Genomic DNA, 23,389 nt, shown 5'->3' with positions numbered 1-23,389 from the left:
AGAAATGTGTTGAACATTCCACTAATTTCCTGACATTCTTTATGGTACTTGAATTCTCCCCCTAGTGCCTGGAAATATTCCTCATTGAATCAACATACTGACCTTGAATAACGCCCCATGTGAGGGGCTTGAGGTATTGACGGAAATACAATTATTCCTCACATAGATCCCAACTATATGTTGAGGGGCCAATGATGTATGCCGGGTGGTGATATCGGTATGCAACCGAATTACCGCAGATGGGAAATACTTGGTAGACTTCCACATATCAAAGATACACGGGAATAATATTATGCAGTTCTGTCATGAGCGTGTAAACTGCATGACTCCAACATAAAGTTGGTAAGTTGCAATTCCAAAGTAAAAATAATGCAATGAGCTTAATTCTTTGGATAAAGGATTCTACCAAACCATTTTGAGTCTAGCCATTAGGATAAATTGCTAAACTTCAATCCAAGGGCCATAGAAAAGGCACTCAAGGAGAATTTTGCAATGTTATCCATTCGATTTGCTTGAAATCGATGTGAGGATAATGAGCCAATGGTTTCATGTGGATAAATCACACTTGATACAATCGTATAGATATTGCTTTTAGAACCATGGAATACCTGAATGGTCTATTCAATGGATGGGAAGAGCCACTTACCTTGACTTGATGCATTCAAGGAGTCTGAGTGGTTCAGCGTAGACTTGAAGGTGCGCAAGCCTTAAAATTAGCTTGCGTGTGTCACATGTAATGCACACAAAATCCAAATACTGTTAGAATTTAGCATCATAATAATCATAAACTATTGGAATTGTTGATAGTTTCGCTTTCAACCCAATGTCTCGGTGATCAAGGCGAGAATGTTAAGTTTGTCATGTACAAGACACTCTATAAAACTATCTCATGTGCAACATGTGCTACGGGTTGTGTCGTATGTGTAGTACGATCCAGATGATACATAGAAAATGTGCTTGCCATATCCGTTGCATATGGTAAAGAGAAGTTAGTCCTCTTTGTTGTCATCATAAGTTTCGCTATGGAAACTATTTTGACGAAAACCTCTATAGTTTAGTAGGGTATGAGTTAAACCAGGAGAAATAAAGCATTCTCACATTACTCGAGTACCCAGAGGGATAGTAAATATGACTCGAGATGAGCCAACAAATACCTCATCGCGTCTAGCGATTTTAAAATATCTCCTTTCTCTCAACGAGAGTGGAAACATTGGACTTCCCCAAGTATAGAGTTTATGGTGCATATGTCCACAAGGCACATATCATCTTTCATTGGATTAACTCCCGTAGAAATCTATATATACACATGAAGATTCTCAATATGAAAATCAGTGTCAGATATATATAATACATATAAATTTATTTGTCCCAAAGTGATGATACAATATATTGTGACATGCAATATATGATGACAACAATACTTATGTTGTTGGTACAACATCGTAAATGGACACAAATAAATAATGAGCACTCAAGAGATTGAGAGACTACTCATAGTCTCCAAACATGTCGTTTGAGGCATCTTCAACCTTCATATTCTCTTCCTCATAGGGTCCCATGACACCTGGTGATGTTGGGTTGAAAGTTGAAGTGAGCTTCAAACCTTTGCCCTTGAGTTAATTGTATCCCAGGAATTGCTGATACAGAATAACCAGATGCTAAGATCTGAATCTAATGCCTTATAATGTATAAGACAATATTTTTCTGTTAGCGGTGTGATCCTGACCAGAAGTGAATCCTGGATTGCACACATTATCCCGCGGGGCACAAGAGCGATCATGATGTCCATGGCCCAGATAGGACAGTGGTGGCCATTGAGGACGAATGCCTCAAATTCTATAGCCATATGTTACCTCTATGGGTAAACCAGAGATAATTAATTTACATTGAGTAAATTAAAGATCATCATGGTTGATATTGTCATGAACTTAGCAAAATTAATGGGCATTTCAAGAAGTTGCGTTGAAACCATTAATGTGAATCTCAAATTGTTAAGTATGACACCTTGAAGATAATCTCCACAATGGAGTAGATCTCACAACACTAGGGAGTATAATCTGATGAAATCAGTAGATACTCACTCGTAATACCTTATGTCATGACTTAAAAAAAGTGTGGGAGAGCACTTTATAAAGCAATCATATTGTCAGAGTGACAAAATAGAGGCTTTAATAGTAGTGGTGATAATCTGCGAAGCAGTAGATCTACACACTACCTTGTGATCCCAAAACATCAATTTGAAAAACAACACTTGGGATTTTCCACATCAATTCTTGCTTGTATCAAGCCAAAGGCTCGATGAAGATGAATTGATTCTATTTGCAAGAAATTAAAAATCTCAATTGCAAATAACACATGTAAATAATCTCGACATGTAGAATGACATGGAAATTTATTACACCACAATTTATTCTGGAGTACAAAGTACTCTACAGATATACACTACTATTGCAATGAATAGTAATGATGTTGCAAATTTGATGCTCAGGTGAAAATTTAAATAGTATAGACCTCAAATTAAATGAGATGATCTTATATCAAATCGCAAGAAAATTCAGCAGGGTGAATTAATATATTGCGAGAGAAAATTAATCTCAATTGCAATGAGTTTGTTTTGTGAGAGAAGAAAATTCTCAATCGCAAATCAGTACCGTAGATGTACTGAAATTATCTTCGCAAGAGATTAAAAATCTCAAATTGTAAATGGACGTAATTAATCTCAACACGTGATAAACGTGGAAATATATCACACCAACTTAAGATCTGAAATACATCGGTACTCAACAGAAAAATGGTACTGTAATATATGTACCAGATTTAACGGTCTATAACAGGAATAAAATCACTGCTAGAATTAACTGCAAAACAAGTTTTGGCCTATTCAGAAATAGGTAAAACCACAAGGGTAGGGTTAGAGTGCAAAACTTGCAAAGAGATAAGATTTTGTATCTCTTTCTCACGAGCAAGTTCGTGTGGGGATTTCTCCTGTACTGCACCGCCACGCATTGGCTTGGCTTGCCGGCCTGGGCTGCGCCTGGGGCGCCGTTGCGCGGGGGATCCGGCGGCTAGCGCAGATGGGCGGCCACAGGCGTGGCGCCGCTGGTGGTCGGCAGGGAGTGGTCGGAAGGCCACGGTCGTCGCACCGCCGGGCGGCGGCCGGGGGCGGGCTCGGGCGAGGGCGGTCGCGGCCAGACGCGGGCGGGCTCAGGCAAGCGCTGCCGCGGCCAGGCGCGGGCGGGTACGGCCACGGCCCGGCACGACTGGGCGCGGGCACGACCAAGGCCTTGCGCAGGGCGTGGCGCGGGTGGCACGTGCGCCTCGCGTTGGGAGTCGACGAGGACGACGCCCTAGGCGGGCGATATGGGAAGGAGGCCGAGGACCATCACCGGTGCTGGGCGCCGCGCGCCAGAGAGCGTTGCCCTGCAGGGAGCCGCATCCCGTCGTGCGCCAAGGCGATGCCGGCTGCTGTCGCTGGCAGTGGGCTCGAGCACGGGAAGGGCCTCGCCGGGGCAAGACTTGCTTCATGGCTTCCAATCATGGCCGGGAGCGATTGCGGTGCCGTAGCCAGTGGGAAGGCCGAGAGCGTCCACCACGCGAGCTCCGCTACAGAGTTCATCTTCTTCTCTCTTCTTTTCCAGCAAGCCATCGACGGTGTTCTTTGTTCATGGCCTTCTTGGTCTTGCTTAGAGACTAGCGTGGCTGATAACGTGTTGAAATAGAGAAAAGTCGAGAGGCAACAAATGAATCAAGTTAATCTTTATTGATGATGGGTACATCTATATATAGAGTTACAAAAAAAACGAAGTGAAAAGGTGTCTCTTTGAGAAGGCACCAAGAACCGACGTCGGTTTCCATATGGAAACTGCCATCTATTCCTTAAGCATGGATTAATAGGATTAGTTAAATCCTAACAAGGAGCTCCGCCATACGCCCGCCGATGGAGGACTGGCGCCGCGTGCAGGCATAGGAGCGTGGCGCCTCTCCTGCAGTGACGGGACACGGGCATGGAGGGAGTTCAACCGCCTTGAGAAGCTCCTTTGGCAATGACCAAGCGCCTTCGGACCGCGGAGCATGAGTTCTTCGTGGCGAAGGAGGCCATTGCCGCCAGAGAAGAAGGGGCTGCCACACGGCTGGAGGCAGCCAGGGAAAAGCACGTCTTCGTGCAGGCCCATCCCAGCTCTACCATTGAGTATCATCTCCATGTCAAGAAGGATGATGATGATGGTTTAGATTAGGTTTCTAGTTTGTGCGATTCTGACAAAGTATGGTGGCGGGAACTATGTTTACGTAGTATTTTTAAATTATGCAATACACTTTGAAGGATCTGCTATGGCGTGCCTCATGGCACCTCATTTTACAGTATCCCGTAAGTAAAATTTACACTACCACGGTTTACAAGGTAACTATACCTTGTAAGATAGGATTCAAATCACTCTTATATATTCATGAAAACATAATAGGTTCAGATCTGAAATCATGGCACTCGGACCCTATTGACAAGCATTAACCATAACAAATTCATAGTAACACCAATCTCGGAACATAGCGGATACTAGGAATCAAGCCCTATCATGTCTTCTCCCGAAGATTCCAGGTCTTCTTTTGGTCCAGAAAAAATCATCAAAAAGTTTCGTGGCAATTCGACTTTGTTTGATACTGTAAACATGAAAAACCAAAAACATGCAGAAAACGACAACTTACACTTGGCACTGGGTTAATAGGTTAGTGCTTAAAACTAATATGAATCAACAAATAAATACCGAAAATGTATTTTAGAATGATAATATTATAGCATGGAATAATAAAAAAATATAGATACGTTGGAGACGTGTGAGGGGGATGCTATAAAAATCTATTTTAAACGCTCCTAATATTTTTTTGTTCGGGAGTTGATCCAAGGTTGGGAGGTAGTGCCCCCCTCCCCAGTCTCAACATAGCTTTGCCACTGCCTCCATCCCACGCTAGCGGTCGACCCGAAGCTGTAGGCCCGAGGACGGATGCACATTATGCACACACTTGACAATTAGGGTGTGTTTGGCAGCAGTTCTCACCCGAGCATAGTTGTTCCTTGTTGATGCATTAGGTATAGACATGATGAATACATACATCTTCAGTTGTTTGGTGGTCATGTATGTGTTGAGACATGCTTGGATGAGACTGTGTTTGGTAGGATATGTGTGATATGGGGAAGAGGTGCAGTGCGAGGCCGCCGCCGGGGATCGGGAGGGGCGCGACGCGGGCGAATCCGCCGTCGGGGCTCGGGAGGAGGAAGAGGACGGCCGCCGGGGCGAGGGCGAGGCCGCCGGGGCGGAGGGGGCGCGACATGGCGGGGCGAAGGCGAGGCGATCGGGGAGCGGCGGGGCTTGGGAGGGGCGTGACGCAACGGGGGCGAGGGCGAGGTCGTCGGGGCTTGGGAGAGGCGCGGCGCGGCGGGGGCGAGGGCGTTGGGGCTTGGGAGAGGCTCGACGCGACGGGGCTCGGGAGTGGCGCGGGAGGGCGAGGGCGAGGCAGCCGGGGAGCGGCGGGGCGAGGGCGCGGTGGGGCGAGGGTGCTGGGCTCATCATAGCTCTCCTCAGCTCACCTCCGTGAGGGTGCTGGGCTCAGCATAGGTAAGGCCCCTTTTTTGCATGAGTTGAGCTATGCTCTCCTCAGCTCATACACTCTACCAAAGAACGAAAAATGGACCAGGAAGGGAACTTCTAGGCTCATGCACCCTCCATACACGCTACCAAACATGCCCTTAAAGCCATCACATCATGCATGGAACTAGCTAGCTTAGTGATCTTCGCATAACATCTCCTCTACACACACTTTCCCGGGCCTTTTTCTTGTTACGGAAACCACTTGGCCGAGGTTTAAGGATTAATCCCTGGCCCGCCAGTCGGTGGCACATTGGTCGTTCTTCACCCCTACCGACAGTGCCGACAGCTTGCCATCGACTCGGTCCTAGCCCCCGCCTCGCTCCTGGCCCCGTCGCCGGCGCTGCCCAGTTCCGGCGCCTCCTCCTGTACCTCCCCAGTGCCTACCCACGCCGCCGGCCGCATCGCCGCCCGGGCCACCGCAGCTTCCCCGACCCCAATCCACCGTCACCGGTCAGCTTCGTCGTCCACGCCCGCAAGCTGTTCAATAGTTTGCCTCAAGATACAAATGGAGTGCGTCGACGAGTTCTTTTTCCATAATGTTCTATGCGATTCCGACGATTCCTCATCTGACGATGAGGAGATGCTGCTTGCCGTTTTGATCCATGACGACCTTAATAGGCAGCGGCCGTTGTTCCGAGGCTCGATTCTGGAGCATGTTCCGGCGCTGAATCGCAACCAAGAGAACGGCCACTTCATTCTATGGAAGGATTACTTTGACAAAAGCACCCCGCTGTTCAAACATCAGAAATTTCGGCGTCGTTTCCGTATGGCTAGGCATGTTTTCAACTAGATTCAAGAGGGGGTGGTCGGATACGATGACTACTTCGAGTGCAAAGATGATGCCATTGGAAAAATTGGCTTCTCATCTTATCGGAAATGCACTGCAGCCATCGAGATGTTTACTTATGGAGTATCCGGTGATCTTATCGATGAGTACGTCCGTATGAGTGAGTCTACGTGCATAGAGTCGTTGTACAGATTCTGCAAGGCTGTGGTTGTAGTGTTTGGCCCTGAGTAGAGAGCCGACTGCTGCAGACACAACCCACTTGGCGACCAATGCCAGCCGGGGCTTCCCATGGATGCTTGGCAGCATAGACTGCATGCACTGGGAGCAAGAGAGGAGAGGAAAATATTTGTCCGAGAGCAAAAGAGTGCTAGGAAGGATGTCGAGTGTGTCTTTGGTGTTTTATAATCTTAATGGGCATAGTTCGGTATCCTGCTAGAATTTGAAGCACCAAAAAGCTATGAAAAGTGATGACTGCTTGTGTGATCATGCATAATATGATCACAAAGGATGAACGTTCGAAACATCTCCACGATCTTGAGACAATATGATGCCTCAGCATCAAGGCGTGCTTCTCTTCCCCCTGTGGCGGGCCGCCCCGAGCCCAAAGTCCCAAGGGGCCTGTGGTGCGGCGGGCCGCCCCGAGCCCAAAGTCCCAAGGGGCCCTGTGGTACTTGGCCAGCAGCCATGGGCCATGCAAAGATAACTAATTGTTTATTGTTCCGTGCTAATTGCCTAATTTAATTGATCTAATTAATGGCTAGAGATGACTTATGGTCGAGGTTTTATCTTCCTAATTAACCTAGCCTGTGTGCTGCCTCGATGACCTTTTTTATTTTTTCCATGATTCTTCTACGTCGGCGACTCATCAAGAAATAAGAGCAACACACGTCGCATGCAAAAGTGGATGCTCCATCACTCGCTTCCACACAAGAGTATGAGAGAAGGTACGTCTGAGCTTTGCCTTGTGATTTTTTTTCTTGGAATACTATCTTGTGTGATTTTTGCTAAATCGAATTAATGATTTTGTCCAAATGAATTGATGTTAGGTTTATGTTTGTTTTAATTACTACTAATTGCTTTTTAAATTTCGGCATCATCACATCATCAAAAAAGTTTGCATCCGGTAGTCAAAAAGAAAGAGGGGAACATGTACATTGATTGATAGAATCACGTCTATAACTGGATGATGTTGATATCGGTACCATTACCAGCAATTTTTCATCTTGAGTTGTTAGAAGAAAATTTCAAGATAATATTATATATTAATTGCCACGAATATTGCATTTAGATTCACTTATTACCAACACATCATATATGTAAACCATTTGATTATTAGTTTGATGTTTATATTAAGGGCCCCTATGTTTTACTCCGTCTCGATCCTTTGAAATCACAGGACCGGACCTGCTCAGCATGACGGAGAAGCGACATTATTTGCACAGCTTACAAATATGAATCGACCCATTGGACGCGTTGTCGATTCAAATCATAAACCGAACGGACACAGAGCTGGTGGACAACTCAAATGAACGAGAAGCGAACAAAATCATCGTCCGTTTGAATCGACCGGTTAAAATTGCTCTTACAACTTAACTTGCTCTTGTTCTCAGTCCCTGTAACTACCTATCCGGCGGTAGGGTACTTATCCAGGTGTGAACGAGTGATGACCCTGTTTCAAATTCGAAATTGGTAAAGAGGGTTCAAAAAGTTCAAACTTGCTAGCAGTCCATGCGCACGCAAGACTTTGCCTTTGTCAGGCTGCAGACCCGTGGTCTACAGCTGCGCACTGCCACGAGTCTACAGGAGACTACGACCAGCCCGTCATTCGGTCCAACGGACCACACCACGCTCCGCTGAGAGTGCGAGTGCGACGACGCCACCACCCCAACGCCATGTCGCTCCGCCGCCTCCTACCCCGCTCCCTCTCCGGCCGCCTCCGCCGCTCCCTCTCCACCGCCGTCGCAGTCCCAGGCCGCTCCCTCCCCACCGCCGACCTCTCCGCCCGCCTCCGCCGCTCCCTCTCCACCTCCTCCGCCGCCGCCACGCACCCGCCATGGGCAATCATCCACGACACATCGGAGGTCGACAGGTCGTCCTCGGCCCCGGGCGCGCGCTTCCGCCCCGTGGATCCTCCGGGCATTTCCCACATCTTCGCCCCAGCGCACCTCATCGATCCCACGGAACGCCCAACCGCAGGCAGCAGCGACGTCCTCCGATACCTCGGCGGCAACCTCGTCCAGCTCCTCTTCGGCAGCGTCGGCGCCGCCAGCGACGACGTCCACCTCCTGCTCAGCTACCACGACCTCCGGGCGGAGGGCCCTTGCACCCCCTGGGACCTGGCCGGGAGCCCCGAAGTCCAGCGCTTCGTCTGCAACCCCCTCACCGGCCAGATGCTCCGCCTGCCGGACATCGCCGGCTCCAGGAGGGCCTTCGCCGTCCACCACATGGGCCTCCTCACCCAGGCAGACGGAGGGCTCGGGTGCGGCCCGCCCGACAGGTTCGCCGTCGCCGAGTTCGTCCACAACGGCGCCGCCGTCGTGCGGTTTCTCTCCGAGGAAGGAAAGTGGAAGGTGGTACGGCCCATCCATGGCAATCCATCGCTCCTGCGCCCGATGCGGATGAACCAGGAGACGGTTGCCTTCGGCGGCCGCCTGTGGTGGGTCGACCTCACCTTGGGTGCCGTCTCCGTCGACCCGTTCGCCGACCGGCCGGAGATCCGCTTCGTCGAGCTGCCGAGCGGCAGCGTGCTGCCCGCGCCTGCTCCTGTGGACGAAACGGATCCCAGCAAGGTCGGCGAACGGACGCAGTTGATTCTGGATGTGGCCAATCGCCGGCGCATCGGGGTTTGCGAGGGGAGGCTGCGCTACGCCGAGGTATCTCCTCGTGAACCGTTCCTTCTCAGCTCTTACGCGCTCGACGACGAGGAGGGCAGCGGCTGGAAGCTGGAGCAGCAGGTGGCGCTCAGGCAGGTGTTGGCGGACGGCGGCTACCCGTGGCAGGAGAACTCGGGACAGGCGGGGCCGCAGATCGCTGTGCTTGACCCGCTCAACGCCAGTGCCATTTACCTCAAGGTCGGCGAGGGCGTCCTTGTCGTGGACATCCACAATGGGAAGGTGATCGGGGCGGCCACTCCGGTTGGCGGCGAGTACATTTCTCTCATGCCATGCGTGCTTCCACCGTGGCTTGGATCAAGCCGGATCCCCACGGCAGGTATGTAGTAGTCACCTGCTTCTTTTAACTGCTACCAATCTCCTTGCTTCTCAGTTTTCCATTTGCTGATGCATTGCTTAATTGGTTTGTGCATGGTCAGAAAATTGTGAGTTGTTCATGGGTTATAAACTTGTAATGCGGAAACATACAAATGGATGACTTTTGTGATGCACATCGAATTGACATTGTCAGTAAGATCCAAACATGATGTAATTTGCAATCAAATACAAGGATTGGTACTATTGATCTAGTTAGGCCGAGTTGGTGTAGTTGTACCTCAGTAAGTCCAAATCATATCTATTCGCACAGCTATTGTGTTCATAGCAAGTAGCAACACATAGTTTATACTGTTATAAATTGTTTTGGGTTATCATTGTGTCTGTTGTTCAAGTTTATACTACCTTGATCTTGAGTGAGGAAACCTGCTTCTTTTAACTGCTGCCAATCTCCTTATGTTTCAGTTTTGCATTTGCTGGTGCATTGCTTGATTGGTTTGTGCGTGGTCAGAAAATTGTGAGTTGTTCATGCGTTGTAAACTTATAATGTGGAAATATACAAATGGGTGAATTTTGTGACGCACCTCGAATTGATGTTGTCAGTAATTAAGAACCAAACATGAATTGCAATCAAATACTAGGATTGGTACTATTGATCTATTTAGACCGACTTGGTGTTGTTGTACCTCAGTAAGATCCAAATCGTATCTATTCACACAACCACTATGTTCTTCATAGCCAGTAGCAAACATAGTTTATACAGTTATGGATTGTTTTGGATTAGCATTGCATCTGTCGTTCAAGTTTATACTACCTAGGCTGAGGAAACAATTTTTCAGGCAAAGATGTCTTGAAATCGACAGATGATTTGGTTTAGTTTCATATAGAAGTAGCGCATGGGTATGAATTTGGCAGCCAGCTTATGCATCTGGGTACTATTCTCTTCTATAATGCTTCTTTGTTGATCATCAACTATTAGTCATCCATTTGCATAGTGAGTACTGAAGATGTTTTATTTTTCCTTGTCGTAATGATGAACTGATGATTGCTCTTTTCCTTTTATGAAATATATTACCAACAATTGATATAATCTGAAACAGAATTAAGCTTGTTATTTCCAAACAAATGTTAATGATGAAATTTTGTGTTATGAAGTAAACATGTTGTGAAGATGATAACTGACTTCCCATTTCGCTTTTCGAGGTGAGATAGAATCATAGATAAATTATAATAGCAATGATAGATAAACTATAATAGCAATTGTGTTTACGCAGTTTTCAATTTTCCACATTGAGTCAGTCTTCTCCATGTTGAGTAGTCAAACGTCCCTGAATTTTTTTCTGTGTTTTTCAGGTTCCTCTAAGTAATGGATGCAGGGGTTGCGCTATATTAGGAAGCTATATGGCAGTAGTTTGTCGAACTCTCATTTTAGAGGAAATCTGGATAAGTTTGGATCTATTCTAGTTGTTTATTTATGAATTATCTGGTTTAGAGGGAAATCTAGCTGTAGTTTCAGCCCTCAGATTAGGAGATTCGAAGTATCATTTTGGAGGAAGTCTGGAGAAGTTTGGGCTTATTGTAGTTCGCTGATGAATTACTATCTCGTTTAGAGCATCTCCAACAGCCGCGCTTCGCGCCGCGTTCAAAAAATGCGTTTGCCGCGCGCGCTTCGGCTGGTTTAGCGTGGGGATAGGCGCTGACTCCAACAGCCGCGCTATAATGCAGCACGCGCGCGTCGCTCCAGCAGTGCCCAAAAATGCAGCGCGTGCAACACGCACAAACCACATATACACCACATATACATTTCCAAAAATAGGAGCAAAAACGATCAAACAAACAAAATAAATCAACAATAAATAGTCATTACGATTCAAACAAATAGTTTATCCTTCAGTACAACAAATAATGCAATAAACACAACCAATAGTTCATGAACAATACAATACAAATAATGCAATAAACACAATCAAATCATGCTCTTTGTCGTCCATGCCATGCCCGTCACTCTTCAATCAGATCCTTCTGAAGATCATTGTGCGTTGCAGGACGCCGAATGGCATGATAGGAGGCAACAAAACGGGCTACCCTTTCAGCCCTCCGTCGCACTCGCACGGGATGTCCCAAGAGCTCATACTGTGAGTAGTCTAAATCTTTGCCACGCTCATTCTCGATGATCATGTTGTGCATGATCACACAAGCGTGCATGATGTACCAAAGCATTTTTTGATCCCAAAATCTAGCCGGTCCTCTGACAATAGCAAATTGGGCTTGCAAAATCCCAAATGCTCTCTGCACATCTTTTCTAACCGCCGCCTGAGCATTGTGGAAATCAAAAATTTTCTTACCTTCTGGCTTTTTCAACGGCTTCACGAAGGTTTGCCACTTTGGATAGATGCTATCCGCTAGATAATAACCATAGTTATACGTACGGCCATTTGCTACAAACTGCACCGGTGGCAACTCATCATTTGCAATCTTATTCATCAGTGGTGACCGGTTGACAACATTGATGTCATTCAAAGATCCAGGCATTCCAAAGAATGCATGCCAAATCCAAGTCTTCTGATCGGCCACCGCTTCAAGGATTATAGTGAAACCCTTTTTTTGGCCGTGGAATTGCCCATGCCATGCCTTTGGACAATTCTTCCAACTCCAATGCATGCAATCTATTGAGCCAAGCATGTCAGGAATGCCGCGAGATTTGTTCATTGCCAATAGCCTTGCGGCGTCTTCAGCAGTGGGAGATCTCAAATACTCCTCGCCAAACACTTGCACAATTCCCACTGCAAAGCGCTTGACACACATGATGGCTTGGCTCTCACCCATAGCCAAGTGATCATCAACTAGATCAGCCGGGATACCGTATGCCAACATACGCAAAGCGGCTGTCACCTTCAGAAAGGTGCTATGCCCGAGCTCTCCGGCGGCATTCCTCCTTTGCTGGAAAAACCGGTCATTGCTCGCTAGTTTCTCTGCAATGCGCTTGAACAAGTCTGTGCTCATCCTAAACCGGCGACTAAAATACGACTCCGGGTATGTGGGATTCTCCATGAAATAGTTCTTCATCAATTTGTTATGGGCATCAATCATATCTCTCCAAATTTTCTCCCGACCCATAACCGAACCACCGTGCTTCGGTTTTTTATTGATATGCATAGCTATGATCATTGCAAGATCCTCCTCCTCTTCCATATCAAATTCTTCTTCGGAAGAATCATACGACGAACTCATCTACAATGTTCAATACTATACTATAAAAACTACCATTCAAAACATGCACCAAATTCATAAGTTTGGAGCAATACATACCTTGTAGGCGTTTTGTCGAACACCTTGCGGGCGCGGCGCGGCAGCGAGCTCTCGGGCGCTGTTCCTCGGACGTCGGAGGCGCGCGAGGGCCGGCCGGACTAGGAGGGGGTGGGGCGGAAGCGCGGCGGCGCGGGGAGGCTGGGGAAACGCCTGAACGGTCGCCGGGGGGCGCGGGCGGCGCCCGCAGCTGAGACAGGCCGGGGAAGCGCCTGAGTGGTCGCCGGCGGGCGCGGGGATAGGCCGGGGAAGCGCTGAACGGCCGCCGGGGGCGCGATTGGCGGCGGCGGCGCCGCCGGATGGGGGGAGCAAGCGCGCGAGAGAGCAGGAGCGAGCGCGCGAGAGTCGCGCGCGCGGGAGCCAGCGCAGCAAATAAGGGGCGCGGGATTGCGTTTAGGCCAGCGCGCTGAACTGGAAATGACGCGCGCGTCGTTTTTGCGCGTCCGCTGGAGCTGCCCGCCGCGTTGCGCGCGCGCTAAAACTGTCTTTTTTGCGACGCGGCGCTTGTATAGCGCGCCTGTTGGAGATGCTCTTAAAAGGGAAAAGTATGGCAGTTGTTTCAGGAGAACTAAATTAAAACATGCAACCACAGGACAGGATGCATGCTGTGCTTAGTTGCAAGACAATATGGTCATCTTTTTGCAGCAAAACATGGATGCCTCCGTGATTTATTTTCCGTAGGCTTGGCTATCTTTGATTGTGACATCTATGATAGATTGATGACTGTGTCCATGCATGATGAGTATTCTAATGACAGATAGGAGACGCATTGTATCTGCTGGGATTTATTATCCTTTTTGGCCCATATATCTTCACCTCTCTTGCAGAATTAGTCCCACTAGGAATATTGCTCTTTTGATTGTAAATTCTCTCAGACGAATTTAACAAATCATCGGGCCGGTCAGAAATTTTAACTTCAGAAATAATCTCGACATCAAGAGAATTCGTAGGTCTATTTTGAGAAGGAGAAACCAAATCAATCTCACAACAACAACAACAACAAAAATAGAAAAAATAACAAAAATAATTACGTCAAATAAATGTAAAATTATCAAACTCATAAATGATGCTCCTATGTTACTCAGTTTTATAAAAGTAATGCAAAAATTTAACAAGATTGGAAAGAAGATTAAACCTTAGTGACAACAACTGTAGGCTTAGAGCAACTCCAACGCAGCGAACCAAATCGTCCGCCCGCGTTCGTTTGGATCGACGTGGACAAAAGTGAAAGCCCAACGCATCGACCGAAACCCAAAATGTGTTCGCTTCGTGTCCACGCTGACCCATTTTCGTTCCAAAATTACGCTGAAATGCGTCGGCTCGGATGCGGTGCGCGCCTCTCATGTCCGCGCTCGTCCACACGCGGCTCCTGGTTAAATCTGACGTCGTATTTATTAACAACGACCGCCCATCACGGACCCACGCGCGTGCGACCCGGAGGCATCCTTTTTTAATCCGATTTTTTTTGGTGGGGGGGGCTCATCCTCTTTCAAAAGTCGCCTCATCCCCATCTAGCCACCCCTGCTCCCCTGCCGGGGGCAAACCCTAGCCACCACCACCATGGGGCTCGTCTCCGCGAAAGACAAGGGAAAAAATCCCCCGCCGTCCCTGTCGGTGCGTTGGCGTTTTTTCGTCCGCCTCGTCAGCGGATCAGCGTGCCAGTGCACCACGCAAGGTGACATTGGGAGCACCGCGTCTCCCTCCCCTACCCCGATAGCACGTTGCCGCACGGCTGGCACTTGGATTCAGAGAGGATCCCAGTGCCAGCGGTGTCGCGGTCGCATGCAGAGGAGGTGAGGCGCCGGCTGGAGAAGCTGACGTCGGAGCAGCGGCGCAGCCCTGTCTACGCTGCAGACTCCCCCGACTGACATGCATGGTTTGTGTGGGAGCACGGGGAGCATGGAGTAGTTTGCATAGGATCATGATGATGTTTATTTCACTCAACATACTAGCGTGACAACGTGGTTTAGTGTTCAAGATTTGTTTATCATATATAGGGTAGACGATCATAAGGTATCTCTACTATTAAAGGGGATCTGCCGTCGTGATGGTTCGACCAGCAGTGATCCCCCTTCCACGTCCACCCACGCAGATTTTTTACATCCCTCTGAAAAACAAAGCGGTCCACCCACACAGATTTTTTACAACCCTCCAAAAACCAAAGCGAACGTATCAGTACAAAAAACCGAAAACCCGGCCCAGTCAAACCCACGACTGGGTGCCAACCAACGTCGCCCTGCCGGAGCATGATCTATTCCAGCGACAATCAGAAAACATCGCCCAGCCGGAGCACGATCTGTTCTGGCGACAGTCATGGATTTGCAGTTCCTTGGTCTTCCTGCGACGTAGAAAACATCATCCCCAGCCCGATCACACTTCCGCCGCTCGCTGGCCTCTGCCTCTTCTACGGCCGCGTACTTCCGCCACTCGCCGGCCTCTGCCTCCTCTACGGCCGCGGCGGGGCTCATCCTCTACGGCCGCGGCGGGGCTCATCCTCTACGACCGCGTCGGGCTCCTCGTCTACGGCCGCGGTGGGGCTCAGGTCCAGGCTCTACCTCCTCTACGGTCGCGACGGGGAACTGCATCAACCCAATCTCCATCAGATAGGTTCAGCCCGCTCTCCAGCTCAGACAGGTTCAACCCTCTCTCCATCAGCGCCATCTGGTACACCAGCCTTTTTGTCTGCTTCAGGCCCTCGTTCTGCACGCACATACACATCATATTCAGCAGAAAAAATATACATGATTGCTCGGGTCGTAAAGAACAAATTTGTATTTCAAGTCCAGCACAAAAAAGATACACAATACGTATTTTTTGAGGGGTGTAAAGGAGTTCAAACTGATAGTTTATTGAGCAAATTAAATAGCGAAACGCGAACATGTTAAACAGAGAAATGTCATAAGGTCGTCGAGTGGAGTAGCTGGTCAATTCCACCCAAGGTGAAGCTTTAGGATGCATTGTTGGGGGGAGATGGTGCTAGACCTCATGACGGTGTACGAGGATTGAAACCTAAGTTTCGGAAAGTGGTACATACAAAGTTAGCATAATTTAAATAAGAATACTCAGTTTTCCATGCCCATCAAAAAAATGGAAGGATCGGTCTGCAAACATATATTAGGACATGCCCATTATGACATAGAAACCACGTGTTTCTAAATTTATTTTCCAAATAAGATAATACGTTTCTCTGGCAACATGAAGAGAAATGCAGAGAGCTAGAAACCTATTAAGAGACAATTAGTTCGAAGCCTATAGAATTAAAGGGTCAAGTTGAACCCACAATATCAGAAGAACCTTTAGTGCCATCAACATGTGGTCATATAAGAATATAGATCTTATTTGTGATGTGCATGCCAATATAAGGTTACTAACGTGTGCTCACAGAATTGTTTTCATCGATTCTAGGACAGAGTACTGATTGATTGAGTATGTGTAGACATTGTTTCATGCCTATTACTCTGAATATTCGGGTGTGCACAATGGAACACATAATCCGACCAATTCAGGGGAAACAGATTTGGCCAACAGTATCTTGACCCTTAGAAATCTGCACACCCCAGTGATAAAAAAAATAAATGCAAATCATAAGAAGGACACTCGGATATCACAGTTGCTTGTCATATTTTCTTTAACTGGCACCTCTAAAATGTAAATAGTGAACTTCAACGGAAAGATCATGCATATTATAAGAAACAAACCAACAAACTATGGATTATATGGTTCAGCGGCAACAATCCCTCTTCAGCCAGCGGTAGCACGTGCAGCAAGATCGTTTGCTCAGCGCCATCCGATCTCAATGCGGGAAGGGGAATGAGAAGGGAGGGTCAGTGGGCGGCGGAGCGGATGACGAAACTGCTTCTAAATTAATACTACTTCCTAGTTAGTTCATTGAAGTAATGATACAATCAATCGGATTTTTTTCTATGGTTATGGATCTAGCAAAAAAATGTTGTTTTGACATCATTGTTTTTCCATAATTCATTGTCAGAATCTTTATTCTCCCAATTGGCCATATAAGTGCAGCTTTTAGTTTGTAAAAGTACTTTCTACTTTGCCCAAATGATTTCACTAGATCCAAGTGGCAGAGGCAATGGGTGGCCAGTTTTAAAAATAGCTATTATATCACATTGAAAAAAGGCAAAAAATCTATATAATATAATGTATGTGTATAATAACACTGCTGGCCCATCCTGACCCAATGGGCTAGGTCTGCCATCCCCAGTTTGTACATTATGGATGAAACACCATGCAATTATTTGTAGTGTTGGGCTGAAACATTTTATAGTTAGAAAAATAATACAATCTTTGTGTTTCTTCCATGGCGATAAAACTGAATATATTCGAACAAGAGTGTCATGCAAGGAATGATGAGTTCATGTCAAGCACCTAAAACTCACTTGTCAACAAGTCGATAACATTGCACACTTGATTTACTAATTAAAGTAACAAGCAGAAATACCAATCCATGGGTGCACCACAAGGGGGCATCTCGGCGTTGCCGGGTAAGAGGCTACTGTGGATCGGCGTTGCTGGGAATAGGCTTGGTCGTGTCAGGTGTGGGCTTGCCGCAAGCCTCTGTCATTAGGCTCGGTGCATGGAAGAGGGCTAACTAAATTTCAAACTACATCTTAACAACTACCAAGCTTCCTATATCTTGCCCCTGGCTGGCGACCCAATAACCTCACTATGTGTGCATCACTTATTCTATTTGTCAAATGCATCCAAGTATGACATATGTTCAGTTTTTCACCAATTATAGCTATAAGCACGTACATCTTTGTTTCATTCCCTCCCTGTCAGCCCCCATTTGCACTCTTTCTCCACGACCGAATTAAACAAACGGAATGAAAATTGACACATGCATAGGGGTACCCTTCTATAATCATATTGGAAACAATCATTTCTATGTCAAATATCAGTGAAGGGTGAATCTCACACTGCGTGTAAGTCTCAGAATAGGCTTCCCCTGGAATATGCCTCGAAGTTTCAAGGTCCTGAAAGTTTAATTTATTGGAATTACTAGCAGAGCATTAATCTAGGATGAAGGAAAGGCCTCGGCATAAAGAAATGCAAATAGAAAGAAGAAACAAAGATGGTTGCATAGTAAGTACCAGATATGAAACTAATTCAGGATTGCATATGAAAGGCCAACAAATCACATCAGTTTTAATAATGGAGTGCTTCCAGTCTGTTAAATATACAAAATATGCAGATAAAATATGTTTCCCAATACTCATGTACATTCTGCTACATGGCCAGCAGCTTTTAGCATGAAACAGGAGAAGCAGAGCACAAACCTGTCTTCTTAAACGACGAAGTGTCTTCACCAATGGGCCAGGATTCCTATGAATTCCAACCCAACAACCATTGAAAAATATTTTAGCAGCTTGAGGAATGACTGCCGGTGATATCTCCTGTTAAAAATGAATCCAGATCGAAGTCAGTGACTGTTGTAATTGGTAAATGACACAAAACTTAAATCTTGGGTAAGATAAGAAAATGATAATGCATTCGCACACATTGAGAAGGGGATAAAACAAACCTCAAAATTTTCTGTGCCCCATTCTTCCAAAAATTCCAAAATAGGATTTGCGGCAGAGCCAACAGTGATATAAACCATCAAGGCAAGATTTTTAACCAAGCCACAAGCCTGAATAAAGGTGTAGAAAAAAGAAACCATTGACCAACTCATTTGGCAAAGAGAATTTTAGAATGTGAATAACTTACATGTCCTTCGGGTGTTTCAGCAGGGCACATCATTCCCCAATGAGAGTTATGCAATTGGCATGGTTTTTCCAGTTTCCCTGTTAATAAGATATTAAGATCACTAGCCTTGAAAAGATCAAATTTTGATGGGAAAGTACTGTACGAAAACAATTTGAGTAATATCAACCTTCACACCCAATGTGAGAGTTTAACCTCCGAAGATGTGATAATGTAGACGCATACGTAAAGCATACACATGAATGCGATCATGAAAATGTACACACCTGAGACACACCAGCTCGTGTACCAGCTTGGTTTTCCTATCCCCAGTTTCCAGTAGCAAGGGAATACTTCAAATATAGCCCATCACACCCTCTAATATAATTTTCTATCTTGGCATATGAATGCAGTTTTAGTGAATAACATATATGAGATAGAGATGTCACACGAAAGAGGGAATCTTTATGATAAAGGAAAAAGAGGTATGTCTATGCCCATCACATGTGTGCACATAAGGTATACAATGTTCTTTCACAACTTATCCTACATTAATTCTTGGAAAGTTGTTGAATATGAGAGGACACCGAGGCTACAACCCACCATTACCAACCGACCACTTTCTGGTTTTTCCATTTGCGACCAAACGGACACTACTAACAACAATGTTTCGTCTTCCGACGATGATGACAATCTTCCCACTTAACTGCGCATGATGGTTCCCATAGCCGGCAATCTCACGGCCTTTCGGCCAGTGCAGCATGTCGAAACCCCAAGTAGTATCGCCCTTGACCACTAACGTATTTTCCGTTAGCATTTATGCAATTCATAACCAAAGTGGTCCATAAAATGGTTCTTTAGGAAATCATTCTCGTGAAGCCATCTTGTTAGAGCATATTTCTCCATATGTGGTTTTGGTAATTGATGACAATTCCTATGGACTAATGGTTGCTTTAATTTATATATATAGGATTTTTTCATAGGCACTTCTTGAAGTCCATATGTTGGGTTCAAGGAGTTTATATGATGACCAAGGAGGTATTCAAGGTATTATCGAAAGAATGGTCATAGAGACTCAAGGTTGATCAAGATCTCAGACAAAGAGTAAATCAAGATGATCAACACACAAAGCGTACAAGATGTACCGAGAGGGATCAAGTGATCCCATGGTATGGTAAGCATTGTCCATTACGTGTTTGTGTACTAACCCATGGTCTTCGTAAGAGTTCTATGTGGGGTTAGGTGTGTTTCCATGGGCTTGCGTCTAGAGGTAGATCTCATACAACCCATGGAGGATGACTTCAAGTGGTGGAGGATGGTGGCAATGGACTTGTGAAGATATGTTGAAGAGCGGCTCACCCATAGTGTGTATGGGGGAGCAATCAACTAGTCTTCATCAAGCCAACGCAATCAAGAAAGGTGGTCCATCTTGAGGAAGCCAAGATCATCGTCATCTAGCTCAAGAGGACGAGGTGCAAGGTATAGGTTTGCCCTTGATAGGTTTTCTGTTTTAGGATAGATTGTCGTACTGTCAAGGGGGGCTCTCAAGTGAGTAGCTTGATCGTATCGTTCGTTAAGAGCTCAAACCATTTGCATCCTTGCATCACTTATTGGTTATTGTTTGGTGTTTCTCTTTGTGAGTTTTATAGCTTATGGTCATCTTCATGACAAGCTCGAGTTCATCAAAAACGGAGTCCATATGCATCTTCTATGATGTTTTCGATGCTGAGAGTTTTTACCGGTCTTATTCGAAGAAGGGTTCTCACCATTTTATTATGGTACTTTTCTCACTTGCTTCTTATTGATATTTCAATCAAGATTGTGTTAGACCATGTCGTTAGTTTTCCAACAAACTTGGTTCCGTTAAATTCGGAGTTCGTATGCGAAAGTTAGAGCAGTTTCAGTATCCAGCGGTAGTACCGCTCCTGGTGCCAGCAGTAGTACCGCTCCTGTAGCGGTAGTACCGCCCGTGTAGCGGTAGTACCACCCCCGGAGTGGTAGTAATTTTTTACTACCGCTCCTGTAGCGGTAGTACTGCCCCCGGAGCGGTAGTAATTTTTTACTACCGCTCCCTAGCGGTAGTACCGCTCCGTCGGACTATTTTTCGCATCCTTTTCGGCCTCATCATGGTTGGTGAATCTACCGAGCAGTAGTACCGCTCCCATGAGCGGTACTGCCGCTCTGTGGGGGCTGCAAAGCATAACGGTTGGATTTTTTCCCCATCTATAAAAGGGGATCTTCTTCCCCATTGAACCTCATATCTTTAGCTCGTGTTCTTCCCCCATTGTTGACCTTCTTCGAGCTTGCTAACTCTCAATCCCTCCAATGATTCTTGCTAGTTCTTGAGGAAAAAGAGAGAGGAGATCTAGATCCACATTTCCACCAATCACTTTCTCCTCTAAGTGAGGGGAACCCCTTGGACCTAGATCTTGGAGTTCTTCGTGTTCTTCTTCGTTCTTCCTCTCATTTTCCTCCCGAGCATTAGTTGCTTTGGTGGGATTTGGGAGAGAAGGACTTGGGCACTCCATGTGCCCTTGCCGTTGCATTAGTTGCATTGGTTTGAGTTCTCCACGGTGATACGTGGAAGTGAAGTTTGAGAAGCTTATTACCTTTGGTACTTAGTACCCTAGATATTGTTCTTCGTGGATGCTTTGGTGTCCTAGAAGCTGTTGGAAATATGCCCTAGAGGCAATAATAAATTAGTTATTATTATATTTCTTTATTCATGATAATCGTTTATTATCCATGCTATAATTGTATTGATTGGAAACACAGTGCATGTGTGGATACATAGACAAAACACTGTCCCTAGTAAGCCTCTAGTTGACTAGCTCGTTGATCAAAGATGGTCAAGGTTTCCTGACCATAGGCAAGTGTTGTCACTTGATAACGGGATCACATCATTAGGAGAATCATGTGATGGACTAGACCCAAACTAATAGACGTAACATGTTGATCGTGTCATTTTGTTGCTACTATTTTCTGCGTGTCAAGTATTTGTTCCTATGACCATGAGATCATATAACTCACTGACACCGGAGGAATGCTTTGTGTGTATCAAACGTCGCAACGTAACTGGGTGACTATAAATATGCTCTACAGGTATCTCCGAAGGTGTTCGTTGAGTTAGTATGGATTGAGACTGGGATTTGTCACTCCGTGTGACGGGGAGGTATCTCGGGGCCCACTCGGTAATACAACATCACACACAAGCCTTGCAAGCAATGTGACTTAGTGTAAGTTGCGGGATCTTGTATTACGGAACGAGTAAAGAGACTTGTCGGTAAATGAGATTGAAATAGGTATGCGGATACTGACGATCGAATCTCGGGCAAGTAACATACCGAAGGACAAAGGGAATGACATACGGGATTATATTAATCCCTGGCACTGAGGTTCAATCGATAAGATCTTCGTAGAATATGTGGGATCCAATATGGGCATCCAGGTCCCGCTATTGGATATTGACCGAGGATTCACTCGGGTCATGTCTACATAGTTCTCGAACCCGCAGGGTCTGCACACTTAAGGTTCGACGTTGTTTTATGCGTATTTGAGTGATATGGTTGGTTACCGAATGTTGTTCGGAGTCCCGGATGAGATCACGTATGTCACGAGGGTTTCCGAAATGGTCCGGAAAGGAAGATTAAAATATAGGATGACCTCATTTGATTATCGGAAGGTTTTTGGAGTTACCGGGAATGTACTGGGAATGACGAATGGGTTCCGGGTGTTCACCAGGGGGGGGGGCAGCCACCCCGGGGAAGCCCATAGGCCTTGTGGGTGGTGGCTAGTGGGACAGCCCAAGAAGGCCCTATGCGCCATGGATAGAAAATCAAAGATAAAAGAGAAAAAAAGGAGGTGGGAAAGGAGAGAAGGACTCCACCTTCCAATCCTAGTTGGACTAGGATTGGAGGAGGACTCCTCCTCCCTTGGTGGCGCAGCCCTTGGGGCTCCTTGAGCGTCAAGGCAATCCTCCCCTCCCCTCCTCCTATATATATGGAGCTATTGGGGCTGATTTGAGACAACTTTTGCCACGGCAGCCCGACCACATACCTCCACGGTTTTTTTCTCTAGATCGCGTTTCTGCGGAGCTCGGGCAGAGCCCTACTGAGATTAGATCACCACCAGCCTCCGGAGCGCCGTCAGGCTGCCGGAGAACTCATCTACCTCTCCGTCTCTCTTGCTGCATCAAGAAGGCCGAGATCATCGTCGAGCTGTACGTGTGCTGAACGCGGAGGTGCCGTCCGTTCGGCACTAGATCGGAGCGGATCATGGGACGGATCGCGAGACGGTTCGTGGGACGGTTCGCGGGGCGGATCGAGGGACGTGAGGACGTTCCACTACATCAACCGCGTTTCTTAACGCTTTTGCTGTGCGATCTACAAGGGTATTTAGATCGGAAATCCCCTCTCGTAGATGGACATCACCATGATAGGTCTTCGTGCGCGTAGGAAATTTTTTGTTTCCCATGCGACGTTCCCCAACAGTGGCATCATGAGCTAGGTTCATGCGTAGATGTAATCTCGAGTAGAACACAGAAGTTTTTGTGGGCGGTGATGTGTGTTTTTCTGCCCTCCTTAGTCTTTTCTTGATTCCGCGGTATTGTTGGATCGAAGCGGCTCGGACCGACATTACTCGTACGCTTACGAGAGACTGGTTTCATCGCTACGAGTAACTCCGTTGCTCAAAGATGACCGGCGAGTGTCGGTTTCTCCAACTTTAGTTGAATCAGATTTGACCGA

General features: G+C 46.6%; 1 protein-coding gene, 1 long non-coding RNA gene and 1 pseudogene across 3 annotated transcripts; 1 reads left to right on the top strand and 2 right to left on the bottom strand.

The window, feature by feature from the left end:
• Window positions 1-2,798: 2,798 nt before the first annotated feature.
• Window positions 2,799-3,383, bottom strand: LOC123396359 (annotated as a pseudogene).
• Window positions 3,384-8,248: 4,865 nt separating this feature from the next.
• Window positions 8,249-11,190, top strand: LOC123397825. Of its 2 annotated transcripts, XM_045092356.1 has the most exons (3): window positions 8,249-9,639; window positions 10,475-10,567; window positions 10,989-11,190. In XM_045092356.1, the coding sequence occupies exons 1-2, from the start codon at window positions 8,322-8,324 to the stop codon at window positions 10,510-10,512; spliced, it is 1,356 nt and encodes a 451-aa protein (XP_044948291.1). In that variant the 5' UTR covers window positions 8,249-8,321; the 3' UTR covers window positions 10,513-10,567; window positions 10,989-11,190. The 2 variants fall into 2 exon arrangements, with proteins under 2 accessions (XP_044948291.1, XP_044948292.1); XM_045092357.1 differs by lacking the exon at window positions 10,475-10,567 and having other exon boundaries at window positions 8,257-9,639.
• Window positions 11,191-18,297: 7,107 nt separating this feature from the next.
• LOC123398089 lies at window positions 18,298-18,747 on the bottom strand. The gene is made up of 3 exons (XR_006610070.1): window positions 18,669-18,747; window positions 18,484-18,591; window positions 18,298-18,355 (listed from the first exon to the last, which is right to left on the bottom strand). It is a non-coding gene; the product is annotated as an uncharacterized LOC123398089 (long non-coding RNA).
• Window positions 18,748-23,389: the final 4,642 nt, after the last annotated feature.

This window comes from Hordeum vulgare, chromosome 5H (genome assembly GCF_904849725.1).
Source record: "Hordeum vulgare subsp. vulgare chromosome 5H, MorexV3_pseudomolecules_assembly, whole genome shotgun sequence".
NCBI classification, from domain to species: Eukaryota; Viridiplantae; Streptophyta; class Magnoliopsida; order Poales; family Poaceae; genus Hordeum; species Hordeum vulgare.
Note: the sequence above shows the minus strand (reverse complement) of the source record. Positions and strands in the feature narration are given on the sequence as shown.

Excerpts from the sequence above, each read along its gene's own strand:
- LOC123397825 (XM_045092356.1), top strand. The coding sequence starts at position 8,322 with ATGTCGCTCCGCCGCCTCCTACCCCGCTCCCTCTCCGGCCGCCTCCGC. Across the intron at positions 9,640-10,474 it reads AAGCCGGATCCCCACGGCAG|GCAAAGATGTCTTGAAATCG; the intron begins GTATGTAGTAGT and ends ACAATTTTTCAG.